The following is a 16,623-nucleotide window of genomic DNA, read 5'->3' as shown; positions in this document are numbered from 1 at the left end:
AAAAAATTGATTGACTTTTTAGTTGGAAAAAAAAGTACCGATTCTGTCTTCAGAGGGCCTGAAATCATAACTTTTACTTTTAGTATATGACACCATGGGGAAATCATTTAACTTTTCTGGACCTCAGTTTCTTCATTTGTAATGTAATTTGGATGAGATCACTTGAGGTCCCTTCCAATTTTAGCTCGATGCCCCCTTTTTTATACTATTCACTTTTCAATGACTCGGCTTCCTGTTCCCACCTAGACCTCTCTCGTATAGCACAGAAGTACAATTAAATAAATCAACACATTGGTTGTTTCTGGGGCCATGTGCCTCATTCCTCATCTACAGTCAACCACCTTTTTATTGAGAGGCAGGAGGCAGGACTTCCTATTAATGTGAGGTATTATTTCCACTGCCTGCCATTGAAATGAAACTTCATAGGTTTGGAGTGGTCAGTGATATGGAAGTGGGTTTCTCCAAGAAGTCTGACCTCCTAGAGTTTGAGCCTTCTTTCAGCCAAGATTAAAATGCTGACTTTAAGCAAGACTTCCAGATGTGACGGCTCTTTATAAAATAATCTGCTTTGTGCAGCATAAAAGTACATCGTAGAAACCACAATAACACACACATATACATCCATTTGGCAGCTGTGAAGGCACACTCAAGGATTTCACAACAGCATTGGTATCTTCCTATAAACAAGAAACATGAGTCCCTCTGACCCATGTAATTGTTGACTTATGGTAACCTCTCCAAAAGAAGGCTTTTATGGCTTGGCATGGGGGCTAGGGGCATTTGGCTCCTGCCCACAGACAGGACCAGCCAGTGCTAAGCTATTGGAACTTTTGAAGATGTATTTATTGCTATGTCCTGAGGAGCCAAAACAGGAGAAATGAACTAGAATTTCATTATAACCAATCAGTAAGCATTTATTAACCACTCACTATGTGTCAGGTACTGTCTACTCTAGGAATGCAAAGATAAAAATAAAATCGTCCTTGACCACAACATGTACTCATATAGCTATATAGATATAGTCTATAGATGCAGGGACAGCTAGGTGGTACAGTGATTAGACCACTAGGTCTGAAGTCAAGTTTAAATTCAGCTTTAGATATCTTCTAGCTATGTGACACTGGCCAAGTCATTTAACTCTGCCTCAGTTTCCTCATCTGTAAAATGTAAAATTGCCAAGAAAATCCTAAATGGGGTGACGAGGTCAGACATTATTTCCAATAATAACAATAATTTGCTGCAGCCTGTATGTAGTAACAGAGATAGGACTCCAACTATAAAAAGTTATGTTTTTAAATCCAAGCATCTTTTAGAGGATTTTTCATGCAGCTCAAGGTCATGTGGAATGTTCGTGTGAAGCCTGGGATTCCCCCTCACTGACTAACCATGCTAACAATAAATATGTCTTCCTGGATTAGTGCATTCTCTGCTCTCTTTATACTCCATCTGTATTTACAGTAGGGAAGGAAGGAGAGAAGGACAGGAAATCATGTTACCTGTCCCCACTGGGGTCAGACAGCTCATGGGATTTAGGGAAACGGGAAGGGAGACCTTGAAGAACACGATGACAGGAAGAGCCCCAGGACCTGCCTGGTACATTAGGATTCTCAGACTTAAGGCTGAAAGAGACATTAGGAGATACCTAATCCAATTCTAATATTTTATATCAGAAGAGAAAGAGAAGGGAAGGGTTTAGCACAAGGTCCCACAGAAAGGAAATATCAGAGCTAGACTTCCAATCTAGGTCTTTGACTCCAAGTCTGTGCTCTTCCCTCTATATCACACCCTGCTGCCTCACATACTACATCCTTCCTGCATATCATTCAACTACAACAAACATACATTTGAAAAAACAAGAGCCAATAGATTTAAAAAGCAACACGACCACACACACACACACACACACACACACACACACCCCAAGAACCCAGTTGGGAAGGCATCAGAGGACCTGTGTGCTTTTGGGGAAATCATTTAATCTTTCAGGATTTTAATTTCCCTATTTGTCAAATAAGGGTATTTGACAAGAAGGTCTTTCTATCTCTAAATCAATGATCTATGACCAAATTGAAGGGATAGGCTAGGAATTCCTGATTCTGTTCTACCAAAGTGTGTAGAGGAAAGGATCTCCAAGAGATGCTACAAACATGACCACTCCCAGCCTCAGTTCCAGTACCCACCAGCCTGGGAACAAATTATCTGCTGAAGAGATCTTTTCAAGAGACAACTGCATGTCTCCTCAAGTCTTAGACAAAGAATTTCACAGCTTCTCCCAGAGCAACCCAACACAGTGCTACTCCCATGTTTCAAGTAAGGGGCTTGGGGAAGAGAGACTGAAGAGGACTAGACTTAGGAAAAGCTTCCTAATGGTTTGAGTCGTTAAAAAATGGAATAGAATGCTATGAAAGGAAGTGAGTTCCTCTTTACTTGAGATATTCAAACAGAGATAATAGAAAGTGAAGGAAGTCTTAGAGAAGATGTCTTTGCAGACAACAGTTAAGCTAAAATTTTGTACCTCTAAGACTCTGTTTAGAGAAAGGGACTAGGTAGGGCTCCAATATCTGGCTGACAAAGTGACATGGGGCACTCCAATCATGACATCACAGCTCTCAAGTCAAACCATTAAAAAAAAAAAAAAAAAAGATAGAGAAGGAGGAGTGTGCTCAAAGAGACCAGCCCTGTCTCCTATCCTGGTTAGGAAAGCAGAGATTAGAAGAGAGCAAACTCTTCCTGTTCTGTGGTCCTCCCTTGACCATCTTCTCTCCTTACCCCAGGAAAGGGAACATGGAGATGGCTTTATTGATCAGTCCTTTCCTTCCCATGGGCCATCTATAACATATATGGTCAGTGTGGCTTTCCCCATACACTGAGGCATTTGTGTACGGATATAGGTGGTATTCTCAAATCTTAGTCCAAGCTCTAAGAGTATAAAACTGAACCAATACTTTTGGGACATCCTGTATGAGTGTGGTTTGTGCTTTATATTTCTTTCCATAGGGAATTAGAAATTAGATCTGTGATTTCATTGTTATAGGAAACTCCCATACTGAGAAATTCTTTGTTCTACTGGTGCAGGTCAGCACCTCTTCTGAAACTTAGTGTTAAATAGTCCTTGAGAACAATGAGAAGTGATTTGCCCAGGACCACTTGGCCAATATGTACTGAATGCAGAATTTGAACTCAGGTTTTCCTGGCTCTAATCCTATCTAATTTAGAGAGTTGCCAAGAGGCATTGAGAATTTGAGACCTGTCCAGATATAGCTGCCACAGCTGAAGGCAGCTGTGTAGTACATAGGATAAAGCACTGAGCCTGGAATCAGGAAGATCTGAGTTTAAATCCAGCCCCAGATGCTTACTAGCTCTGTGACCTTGGACAAGTAATTTAATTCTGGCATATACTATACCAAAGTGCCTGACTTAAAGTAACCTGCTATCTTGTTTCCACCAAAAACAACTGACGGGAGAGGGGGGAGAGTATCATTATATCCATTTTATAAATAGGAAAGACTCAGAAGAGGAGATATCATTATACTAAAGACAGAAAAATTGAGACTGAAAGAAATTGATTTTTTTCCCCTACGGCATAATGCTGGTAAGTAGAAGAGTTAAGGCAGAAAAACTCTGGGTTTTCCATTGTTTTCCAGGAGGCTCAGGACCTCTTAGTTTATGTGTTGTTAGGAGGGCCAAGTCCATGACAGTAACCCTATCCCAGGATTCAGGACCCAAATCCAGCTTTAAGTTAGCCAAGATCTTTTCAACTGCTCTCTTCCTTCCTGTCTCTATCCCTCTTCCACCCTCTCCCCAGGGTGTGTCCTTCATTAAGAGCTCTCTGTAGTTGAATTATAGACATTAGCACCTAGATGTTTGGGAGAAAAAACTAAGAGATTTGTCCAGAGAACAGAGTCCATAACCAAGCATAAGATATGACAGCCGATCCCATATCTCTTTCCAACCCTCATTCACCCCTCCCATTCTCTATCTTTCCCCATCCCTTGCCTGAACTATGACCTATCTCCTTGACCTGGCAATGGAATGGAAAGGAACTCATTATTTGAGCTGATGGAGCAGCCCCCCCTTAAACGGTTGCTTCTTCCAAGCAGAGGTAGTGATAGGCAGGCTGGAGTAATTCCTTCCTTGGTTAATGATCCCTGACAGAAAGGCAGGAATCCTCAGAGACCCAAACATTTTTGGCCCTATGACCCTGAGCCCTTTCCCCTCACCTCACTTCCTCCTCCCTCTTTACTTTCTCCTGTTTCTGTTTCTTGAAAGATCTGACCCCTCTCCTTTCCCAAAGGTGGGCCGGCTGTTTTCCCTGCCAAAAAAAAAAAAATGACCTCTACTCTTCTCCCCACTTCTATCCCCAGGGTAAAGGGGGCTCAATGATGAGCAGACCTGGAATTTAATGCATATATCATCTGTTAAATGAAAATATTTCACTGTCTACTTCAAGAGGTTCTTACAAGGAAGCATATTGACCTGTAAATAAAATAAAATTGTATTTAAAAAAAGTTTTTGAAAAGAGGAAGTGCTTTGTAAACCTTAAAGAACTATATGGATAAGAGCCGTTATTATGATTAGATTCTAAAAACTTTGGAAAATACTGTGTCAATAGTCATAGCCATTTTCTCCAGCAGTTTCCTAATATTATTATTTTTGTTCATTTATTTCAGTCATGACTTCCTGATCCCATTTGGGGTTTTCTTGGCAAAGATAGTGGAGTGGTTTGCCATTTCCTTCTCCAGCCCATTTTACAGATCAGAAAACAGAGGCCAGCAGAGTTAAGTGACTTGCTTAGGGTCACACAATTAGTAAGTATCTGAAGCCAGATCAGAACTCTAGAAGAGAAGTCTTTTCTGACTCCAGGGCTGGCACCTAGATGCTCAAATTATCATTTGCAAATTGAAAGCAAATGTCAGGCTCATCTCCTCATTCTTACCTTCCCTATCTCCATTCTTCATTTCCCACTCCCACAAAACCCCAGCATCACAAGGTTACTCCTGCATTTGGTACTTTATTGTTCTACTTCCCAAGAATGCCCTCTTCCACTTCCTCCATTCTCTCATATCCCTCCTATTTTGTGACTCTTAGTCTAAGTTCTTTCTACCTTATAGAATCCTCCCTAAGCTTTTTAAACCACCCTACCTCTAAACTCTCCTATTCCACACATACTCAGTACCAGAGAACTGTTAATCATGTTAATTATATTAATCATGAATGTCCAAATATACTGTCAATTTATTGGGGACAGGGACCATGTTTTATGCTCCTATGCAGGGAAGTGTTGGAGCAGATAAAACCAGTTCCCAAAGGACTGTAAAATTTTCAGTGAGAGTATTTATGCCTCTGAGATCAGCAAACAGCTACAATCAGGGCTTGATTGTTTTGTTTACTATCTTGACTTAAGAAAGTGTTGGAGAAAATGTGAATAATGCAGATTATACTTGAAAATCTGTTGTGCATTTGTGGGGAGCCAGTTATTAAATATTCATATTCCTGCTCTTATGTCCTACATAGTTTCTGATATAGTACTGAACATAACAATAAATATTTCCTGACTATTTTAAAAATTGGTATAAACATCCACAGATAATGGTTGGCTTGAATCCTACCAGGTTCTTGAATAAATTAATGAATAAGCTTTTAATAACCTCTTACTATGTGCCTAGAACTTCAAGTGGACTGATATATCCCAGGACAGCAAAATTCCCTGGAAAAGAAGCACTGATACCAGACAGCAACCCCCTCCCTCCTCCACACTCAGTGCCTCCCACCTGGCCCGAGGCTCCAATTCCAAATCCTTGTTGATTTGGGGTGTTTGTGGCTTTCTCTGCACTTTGTCTAGAAAACTTAAGGGGGAGAATCCAGACCTCCTCAGAGGCCCTGCAGCCAATTCATCTTAATGATGTAAAACCTGAGGCCACATCATAGAAATAACTTGGTAGAGGGATGGGGATAGGGTGGGGAAGGGATTAACAAGCGCAAAGTGGTTTGTGCAGAGGAAGGATGGGGAAACCCAACACTGTCTGCTCACGAATTGTTTTAGCATGAGTCTTTCCTTGGCTTTTCTGCAGAGGGAAGGAGCCAACTATTCCCCTCTCCTTCTCCTCATGTGCTCCCCAGCTCTGGAGGATAAGGAAAGAAGCCCAGGACAGAGACACTGAAAATCTCAATTGTTTGCTAAGCATATTTCCCATAATGGTAATGATGGCAGTGGCAGTGATGATGATAGCAGTGGTAATTGTGAGTGAAAGTCATAAGATCATAAATTTAAAATAGGGTGCTACCCACTGTGAGCTACCTACCCAACTTGGCACTTCCCAGCAGCCAGCTACTTACTGCCTGGATTCAAAGTACTCTGTGGGTCTGTATTCTATAAGCCCCCATCAGTGTGTTTCCCTTTTATAGACAGCAATTACACAAAATCATCTCAAAGCAAAGGAATTTCCTGAAATAAGACCTAAAGAACAATAGCTACAATGTTGTCCCTTACCATGAATCTGGGGGAAATTCTCCAACAGATACATTAAGCATCAGTGGGAAGAGTGAACACGTATACAAAGTATACTGGTTGAGAGACAAAAATATAGAAAATATTTCTAGCCAAGACAGCCCATACATCTGACACACAGAGCCCGGATATTATTTCTTTTCTTCTTATAATTCTTCTGTATGTCATTTCTTCTAAGCATTTCATTCAGCTGAGTTCCTAAGACCTTCTCTTCTTTGAATCTCAGTTTTCAAATTTTCAAGACTATTTCTCCTCTAAATTTCATAGCTAGTTCTATTTTCTTCTTCCCAGTGTCATAATTCCTCAACTCTCTACTTGTTCCTTCTCAATAAAGTGTCTCTCTTCTAAAGAAGGAGATATTCCCTCTCAAGATTTGGGTCTTAGTTTCACAGCTGAGTCTTTTCTTTGCTACTAAAGGTCACATTCTTCAAAGCTACCTGGAATTGGTGTTAATGACTGGCTCCTGAAGTTTGGCTGAAAACTTTTTTCACACTTCTTAGAAAAGGGTAGGGAGTGTAACAAAATTTCCTTCTAATTCTATCACCCTTGAGTGACAGATTCCTTAAGGCTTTCTTTAAGATTTTTAAATCTTGTCCTTATTATGACTCTTACTTTCTATTTTATTGATTGGGCCAAAAAGGGAAGAAACCAGTAAATTAGTTGATCCAGGATGTCCTGATCAGCTCACTCCACTAAACAAGTAATAGTAATAAAAAAAGAAAATGATGATGATGTGAGGTAATGGTTGGAAAGATAGACTGGCTTCAAGTCCCTTGGAGACATATTGGCTCTCTGGGCAAGTCACTTAATTTCTCATTGCCTCCAGGAAGCTCTCTAAAACTAGAAATTAACAGGTGCTAAATCTGTATAAGTAAAGGGAGTTTCTACTGGGAATTCCAGACAGCAGTGAGATCACAGTTAAGATCTAACAACAATAAAAATGTTTACATTGAGCCTTATATAGCACACTATAGGGAGTAGAGTATTGGATTTGGAGTTAGGAAAACTAAGTCAAATCCTAACTTGTGTGACATTGAGTGAGTCATCATTTCTTTTACTTCAGTTTTCTAATAGGTAAAATGGGAATCCCCCCAGAGTTGTTATATGTGAATAACAAATAATAATAGTAATAACATGGAAAGCTAATAAACTGTTGCAAAGTATCTTTTTGATAATATGGAATAATATATAAGTAAATCATAAGTCAATATATAAAGTTCATTTATTATTATGAAGCGTTTTTCTCTTCGTATCTTGGTGAAGCAGTTTGTATAAAGATCTCTATCCAGATGTTATAGATCAGAAAATGGAAAGGTCTAATGAGTTTAGGATTATGCAGTTAGAAAATGTTAAAGCCTCTCTCCCCATTGACAATCTAGTATACTTTTCTTCCATCCCATTCTATACTTCTTATGCCATGATGCAGGAGCTTTTGTTATAAGATTTTGTAGATAAGAACCAGAAATTTCTGTGCATGTGGCGAGAGGTCTGAACTTGGAGTAAGAAAACCTTGGTATGAAGACCAATTCTGCTACTCAAATCTTATGTTACCTTAGACAAGTCATTTTCCATCTATAAAATGGGAATATTATCTTTGATGACCTTTATTATCATTTGCAGTTCTAAATCTACAAATCAACAAGCTAAATCTTGCTCATCCTTCAAGATCTAATTCAAAGCCTTCCTCTTCCTTGAAGTCTTTCTAGATTGATTCAGTCTAACCCTTCCTTTCCCTGAATTCCTAATTAGAGTATTCATTGTCTGAATCATTCAATTAGTTTTTCTTGTGTCCTAAAACCAATTAGGTTGTAAGTTCCTTGAGATCAGGAGCTCTGTCTGGGAAAATAGAATAGGAATCAGGAAACTCAAGTTTGGGTCTTGGCTCTGATGTGACCTTAGGTAGTCACTTAACCCCTCTGCATTTCAGGTCATCTGAGGCGAAGGATGTTGTAAGGAAATAACTCTATGACCCTGAAAGTACTATGAACATGTGGAAATTATTAAATGAATGAATGACTCAATTCATTATCTTTCCCAAAACAACTTCCTTTCTTCCAAACTTCCCTATTGCTGTTAAGGGAACTACCCTCTTCCAAGTCACCTGGACTCACAACTGAGGAATCACTCTTTGTCCCTCTTCTTCTCTCACCCCCTGTAATCAATCATGGTCAATTGATCTTACAAACAAGTGTTACCATATCACCCAATATCAACTCAAGGGTTCCCTATCTCATCCAAAATTAAATATAAATTCCCCCTCTTGGTGTTCAAAGCTTTTTATAATCTTGCATCTTCTTACTTTTCCAGTCTTTTTTTTTTTTTCTTTTTTTTTTGTCAAGGTAATAGGACTTAGGTGACTTGTCCAGGGTCACATAGCTACTATCTATCAAGTATTTAAGGCTGGATTTGAACTCAGGTCCTCTTGATTCCAGGATGGTGCTCTATCTAACTGTCCCTTTTTTAGTCTTCTTAAACCTTATTTCTCTCTACATACTGTAATCTGGCTTCCTTGATGTATTTTGTACGCAATACTCAACCTATCTACTTTGGGCATTTTTACAAAAAGTATTTAATATTTTATTTTCAAACAATTTTAACATTCATTTTTAAAATTTTGAGTTCCAAATTTTCTCCCTGCCTCCCTTCTCATACCAATCCCATTGATGGTTTACCAATAATTCAATTTGGGTTTCACATGTATAGTCACACAAAACATTTTCATATTAACCATGTTGTGAAGGAAAACATAGACCAAAAAAAACTCAAGAAAAATAAATTAAATATGACTCAATTTGTATTTAGATACCTTCAGTTCTTTTTCTGAATTGAAAAGGGATGGAGAGCATTTTTCATCATAAGTTCTTCATAGTTGTCTTGGATCATTGTATTGAGAATAATTGTCATTCAAACTGATTATCTTACTATCTTGCTTACTTTATACACATTATATCTTAGCTTATGTAAGTCTTTCCAGGTTTTTCTGAGAACATCCTGCACAATATTTCTAACAGCACAATAGTATTCCAACACAATCACAAAGCACAGTTTGTTCAGTCATTTTGATGGGCATCCTCCCAATTTCCAACTTGATGGGCATCCTCCCAATTTCCAACTCCCTCCCTACCACCAGAAAAGAATTGCTAAAAATATTTCCATGCATACAGGCCCTTTCCCTTTTTGTTTTTAACCTCATTTTGGATACAGACCTAGTTGTGGTATAGCTAGATCAACAGTATGCATTGTTTTATAGCCCTTTGGGTATAGTTCCAAATTGCTCTGAAGAATGGTTCAATCAGTTCACAACTCCAAAATCACTCCATTAATATCTCACTTTTCCCCACATCTCCTTCAACATTTAGCATTCTCCCTTTCTGTTCTATTAACCAACTTAATGGATATGAGATGGTACCTCAGAATGATTTCAATTTGCATTCCTCCAAACCGAAGTGATTTAAAGCACTTTCTCATATGTCTATAGATCACTTCAGTTACTTCATCTGAAAATTGTTCATATCTCTTGATCATTTCTCACTTGGGGAATCAATTGGTATTATTTTATTGTTTCTTGATTTATTATAAAATCACTTGTTTCCATTTGCTCAATTCTAATTTTTAAGGAATTATTTGCTTCAGTGAGCTTTTGTACTTCCTTTTCCATTTGGCCAATTCTACTTTGTAAGTTTTGTTGTTGTTTTCAGTGCCTCTGTTTTCATTTGACTAATTCTTCTTTTCTAGACATTCTTCTCCCCATTGTTTTTTGGTACCTTTTTTACCATTTGACCTAGTCTGTTTTTTAATGTATTATTTTAGTCAGTATTTTTTTTTTTGGTCCCTTCATATCAACCTGTTGACTCTTTTTCCATGATTTTCTTGCTTCACTCTCATTTCTCTTCTCAATTTTTCCTCTACCTCTCTTAATTGATTTTCAAAATTCTTTTTGAGCCATTACCTGAGACCAATTCAAATTTTTCTTGGAAGCTTTGAATGTTGGAACTGTAACTTTGTTACCTTCTTCTGAGCAGATGTTTTGATCTTCCTTGTCACTATAGTAATTTTCTATGGTCTGGATTTTTTTCTGTTGTTTGCTCATTTTCCCAGCCTATTGCTTGACTTTTAATACTTTGTTAAAGTAGGGCTCTGCTTCCAGAGTGAAGGGTGTAATGTCCCAAATTTTAGGATTTTTGTCCGGCTATTTTCAGAGATACTTCTAGGGATCTATAAGTTTTCAGTTCTTCCAAGTGGTATGATCGAAGGAAATGTATGTTTACTATTCTCTTGGTCTGTACTCTATGTTGTAAGCAACCACAAACACTCCTTTCTACCTTAGAATTGTGAGGAAAGTCCCTGTTCTACTGTGACTGCAAGTTCTGGTATACTAGTGATCCTCTTTGACCTGGGACTGCTATTCAGGACTATGACTCAGATCTGAGTATGATCAAAGCAACAGAGTACTGCCTCAGTGCTAGTAAAGAGACCTCTATAATCTCCTTCTGACTAGTTGTTTGACCCTTCTAGCATCTGTGGTCTGATAACTTTGAAAGCCATCACTGCCACTACTGATTTGGTGGTTCCCAAGGCCTCCTCCTGCTTTGCTGGGTCTGGAGCTGAGTTAGTGAAATCTGTGCTGGACTGTGCTTCACTCTCACCCTGGCCAAACAAACCTTTCCTGATGATCTTCTAAGTTGCTTTTGGCTACAAAATCATTTCACTCTGGCTTCTTGTAGGTCCTTCTGTTTCAAAAATTGCTTTATGACATTATTTAAAGGTGTTCACAAAGATTTAGGGGTAATTTAGAGGAGCTGCCTATTCTCTCCCATCTTGGCTCTGCCTCCTTCTCTGGCATTTTCCCTGGCTTTTCCTTCCACCTGGGATGTTCTTCCTCCTTTCTAACTCCTAGTTTCCCTGACTTCCTGGCAATCTCATGTTCTACAAGAAGATTTTCCTAATTTTGAATCTCAGTGCTTCCTTTCCCTCAGGGATTACCTGAGATTTATCCTGTGTATATTTTATTTGTACCTAATGGTTTTCATGTTGTCTGCTCCCATTGGACTGGGAGTTCCTTGATAATGTATTCCTAGCACTTATCACAGCAGTGGGATTAAATAAATACTAGTTGACTATTAGGGGCAGTAGGTGGCACAGTAGATGGAATGCCACACCCAAAGTCAGGAAGAGCCATCTTCCTAAATTCAAATCTGGCTCAGACACTTAGTAGTTGTATGATCCTGGATAACTCATTAAACCCTCTTTGCCTCAGTTTTCTCTGCTGTAAAATGAGCTGGAGAAGGAAATGGGAAACCACTCTGGCTTACCTTTACCAAGCAGAGTCATAAAGAGTTATACATACCTGAAAAATTAGTTAACTGACTAACATTGATTGTCTAAGCATATACTTTCCTTAGCAGCATATCCTTTTACATTTCAAAAGAAAAACGAAATTGTATTTCCTCTTCTCCTCCATTCCACCTCCCCCTATCAAACACATTGAAAAATCTGATCTGAGTTTCTAATGTTCTTTAAAATAGAATGTAAACTTCTTTAGAGCAGGAATTTTAGTTGAATTTGAGTCCCATGATCAAGCACAATGAACACAATTAGGTGTTTAATGAATGCTTATGATAATAAATCTAGGACTGGAAGGGAATTCAGAGGAGAGCAGCTAGTCCAATCTTCTTTTACAAATGAAAAAAATGAATGTTAAATGGCTTGGTCAAGGTCATACAATTAGTATTGGAAGTAGAATTCAAGACAATTCCAACAGATTTGTGATGGAGAGAGCTATCTGCATCCAGAAGAAGACTGTGGAGACTGAATGTGGATCACAACATAATATTTCCAGCATTTTTGTTGTTGCTATTGTTTGCTTGCTTTTTTTTTTTTTTTTTTTGCTTTCTCATTTTTTCCCTTTTGATCTGATTTTTCTTGTGCAGCATGACAAATGTGGAAATATGTTTAGAAGAATTGCACATGTTTAATTTATATTGGATTACTTACTGTCTAGGGGAGGGAGGAAGTGGGGAGGGAGGAAGGAAAATTTAGAACATAAGATTTTGCAAGGGTGAATGTTGAAAACTGTCTTTGCATGTATTTTGAAAAATAAAAAAAAACTATTATTATTGAAAAAGAAGTAGAATTAAATTTAATTGAATTATATTGTTGAATGTTTTATCTATCTATCTATCTATACATATATATATAGATAAACATTTATATAGAGAGGTATGTATATAATGAGTATATGTGTACTTTTATATGTAAAATAGGTACAGCTGAAGGGGTTAAGAGGATTTAGATTAAGAGCAAAAAGAACAGTCCAATTTACTTGACAGTGAAACACTGGAGGCTAGACAAAGGTGATATCTTTTCCCCTTGGAGGGTTTTTTAAATGGAAAAGGAGAGGAAACGACTTACCTAAATGCAGAAGAAAAACACAGTGGCTTCTAAAGAAGCTGACTAGTTCTTCAAGATTCTCCAATTAGTGTCTTCCTTCTGAGAATAACAATTTCTCTGAATCCTTTGCACTTTCTCTCTCAACCCCCAGAAAATCAGGATTGCAGAGGGAAGCCAGAAACCAGCAGCAAAGCTCGCAAGGAACGAACTGCATTCACCAAGGAACAGCTGAGGGAACTAGAGGCAGAATTTGCCCATCACAACTACCTGACAAGACTCAGGAGATATGAGATCGCTGTGAACCTGGACCTCACTGAGCGCCAGGTGTGAGAACCTCTTTGGCTTTAATTTTCCCTATTCTTTGTTCTTTTCTTCTTCTTCCAATTTCCTCTCCTTTCTTTCCTTCCCTATGTCTCCTCTTCTTTCATTTCCATTCTCCCCCTTTCCTTACCCCTTCTTTAACTCTTTCCTCTACACTCGTTTTTCTATCCTTCCACTTTCCTCCTCTATCCTCCTTTTTCCAATTGCTTCTCATCATCCCTCCTTTCTCTCCATTTTTCTTTCCTTCTCCTCCTCCCTTTCATTCCATTCTTCTCCTTTTTTCTTCTCTTAATCCTTTCCCCTTCTCTCCTTTTTCTCTCTTCCCAATGCCGCTTACTTTTTTCCTTATTTTCTTTCTCACACTTCCTCCTCCTCTCCTCCCACAGTTTCTTTATCTTCTTTTTCCTGAGCTCTTCTTTGTTTATGTAATGAATATACTACCTTTCTGTTTCCTAAATGATCTTAATATTTATCCTCAGGCATATTCTTGAGCTTTCTGGAGTAGCTGATAGGGAAGAAAATGAAGCATGTCAAAATATTGAAGATGCACCCTTTTCCATCTCTGTTTTTTGGGCATGTTAGGCAAACCAGCTATTCTATCCCTTAGGGCTAGACTAAACAACGACATAGGGAAGAGGTATCAATTCTAAAAGTCACTGAATTTGTCTTCATCCTTTCTTCCCCAAGGTCAAAGTGTGGTTCCAAAATCGAAGGATGAAATGGAAGCGGGTGAAAGGTGGACAACCTGTTTCCCCCCAGGAGCAAGATACTGAAGATGTAGACTCTGCAGCTTCCCTAAGTTCAGAGTGAGATCCTCCATGAAGAGAGAAATGGGACTGGGAGCTGTGATCCCAAACAACTTTTCCCTCTACCTGCCCCATTCTACAGACTACACCTCTGAAACTCTGAGGGACATCCCCAAAACTCTTTTCCTCTCTGTGCCTCTTGGAACTCAGCTCCTCTGGAACCTTGAAGCTCCAAAAGGGGGAAAATGTTCTGTTTGATCTAACTCACTGATCCTGCTTACTTAAAAAAACCACTTAATACCTCTCCCACCTCCCATCCTACCCAACCACAAAGCCATTGGGTGCCTACATCAGGAAGCAGTTGCAAAAACTGGAGACTCTAAGACAAATGGAAAAAGGCTTCCCCTTTTCAGCCAAGGTCTTCTGGGGCCTTTCTGGACCCCTGGCTGATCTCCTACCCCAATCCCCAGCTTCTCCTATTTCTTTTCCCAGTCCCATGATGGAGCCAGTATTCAAGTGGGCACTCCTAGCTTCATATGAAAAATGTTTTCTCTATCCAGTGGCACATACAATGGACCCAGTGACAACCTTTCAGAATGAGAACAAACACAGGAAAAAGATATCTCTTTCCTAACCCTCACCCCAACCAGTCTGACCTTCGGATTTAAGACTTTGGATCTCTCCCCCCAGATATTCGATTTTTAATATTTTTGATATTTGAAATCCTCCAGAAAACAAATGTAAGAGAGATGGCTATGGGCAGAAGTCCTAATGCCTCACTCTGGTCAGAAAGCTCTTGGAGCGCCTACTTTGCCATGACTCTTCCCTTCCCCTTTGATCTAACAAAATTTGCTTTACAAGGATCTGGCCATACAGCTAAACAACCCATTTCCTAGCTAGAATATTGCCATATAGCCAAAGCCTTAGCCTCAGAATGAGTGGGAGGTTGAAGGCAGCATATTAAGAGAATGCCAGAATTCTCCTTAGGAATTCTAGAGTTGGATCACATGAAACTTGGTCCAAACAACAAGCCTGTTCACATCTATTTTAACTGCCACTAATTCTGTTGAAGAAGGAAAAGAGAAAGGAGACAAACCTCCTTCTTACAACTAAATGTCTCTACAATGCTGATGGCCTTCTCCATATCCCATTCAGTGTAACACTGAGCCCACATTTAGTGTGGTACAATGGGGAAAAAACACTGGCTTTAGTGACAGAGACCAAAGTTCAAATCTCAGCTCTAACACTTCTCACTTGTACTGTCATTTCATTTCTATGCATGGTCCTCAGTTTCTCCATCTATGTAATCAAGGAATTGAACTACTTTGAGATCCATTTGAGGTATAGATCTGTGATTGATGACAAATATCTGAAAATGCTAATGATCTGGGAGCTGGGATTTAAGTATTATAAATGAGGTCCCCAATACAAGGAAAGTCTATAGTAAGACTGGATGGCCTATGAAAAAGGAAAGGTGTCTGATGTCAGTGTTCCATGTCATAACAGAACTTCAACACTAAATATTTCAAATGAAATGTCCACTTTTTATACTGACAGATCCATCTGTACTCTTTTCAACTCAATACAACAAACAATTATTTCATACTTACTGTATGCTGGGCTCTGGGTTTCTATACCTTGTCCATAGCTGGGGCGTAGTTCTCATAATTTGTACTTCCCAATGATGGGGTAATAATGCTGATAGTCAGGGATGTGCCTATGGGAACACATTTAATCCTGTTGCTGGGTGATAAGGTGGATCGAGTGCTGAGCATTTTCCCGAGTTCAAATACAATCTCAGATATTTCCTAGATGTATCACCCTGGTCAAGTTATTCAATCCTGTTTGCTTCCATTTCCTCTTCTATAACAAGAACTGGAGCAGGAAATGGTGAAGCACTCTAGTATCTTTGTCAAGAAAACCCCAAATGAGGTCAATTAAGAATTGAATACAACTGAAAACAACAGAATGGCTGAAATCCTGATGCTTTGGTAGATGGTGACAAATCTTCCTGGGAAAGGGAACACCTCCCCCCATTCCACAAAGGAGACTGCACTCAAGTTTATTTCTCAGTCCCCCTGAGTCAATCCACTGCAGAGGGTAAGGCAGCCAGGGATTAAGTCTTTGATCTTTCATACATGGTTTTAAACAGTCATGAAAACCATGGAAATTGGTCTTCAACCAAGATGACTGATTTTAGCATCTGTAATTTTTTGTAAAGTAAACTATATATTTTTCATCAATCTAACATCATTATACTTTATAACAAAAATCCTGAAGAAAAAAATCAATAAAAAATACAAAATACATGGGTTTTTTCTTCTTTCCCCCCTGATCTTGTGCACATTTATCTTTAATTTCTAGTAACAGTTCTGCTTCTTTCCTGAATGAAATTAGGAAAATCTCATCAAATAGTTTTTGCCTGCAAAGCAAATTGGGAGGAAATGACATTATGCAAATGGGACTAGTTCCCATCATCCTCCCTACATATTTCTGAAAAGTGGTGTAGAGGAAGTCTTGGCCAAACAAGATATTTTTAAATTGACTTGCAATATAATTTCACTCATAAAAATAAATGTCTGTTGCAGAAGGGATTATGTAACAATACTTGTTTATACACCAATGCCTTTACTTGTTGCTATCAGCATAAATAAGGGA

At 38.7% G+C, this 16,623-nt stretch overlaps 1 protein-coding gene across 1 annotated transcript in view; it reads left to right on the top strand.

Moving 5' to 3' along the window:
- MEOX1 (mesenchyme homeobox 1) overlaps positions 1-16,239 on the top strand; it is a 29,662-nt gene extending 13,423 nt beyond the window's left edge. Inside the window, exons 2-3 of the mRNA XM_074261717.1 lie at positions 13,050-13,222; positions 13,907-16,239. Coding sequence (XP_074117818.1) covers positions 13,050-13,222; positions 13,907-14,029 — 296 coding nt within the window. The 3' untranslated portion in view covers positions 14,030-16,239. The remainder of the gene's footprint in view (positions 1-13,049; positions 13,223-13,906) is intronic.
- The last annotated feature ends 384 nt before the right edge of the window (positions 16,240-16,623 follow it).

This window comes from Sminthopsis crassicaudata, chromosome 4, assembly GCF_048593235.1.
Source record: "Sminthopsis crassicaudata isolate SCR6 chromosome 4, ASM4859323v1, whole genome shotgun sequence".
NCBI classification, from domain to species: Eukaryota; Metazoa; Chordata; class Mammalia; order Dasyuromorphia; family Dasyuridae; genus Sminthopsis; species Sminthopsis crassicaudata.
The sequence above is the reverse complement of the archived record's forward strand: the minus strand, read 5'-3'. Positions and strand labels throughout refer to the sequence as shown.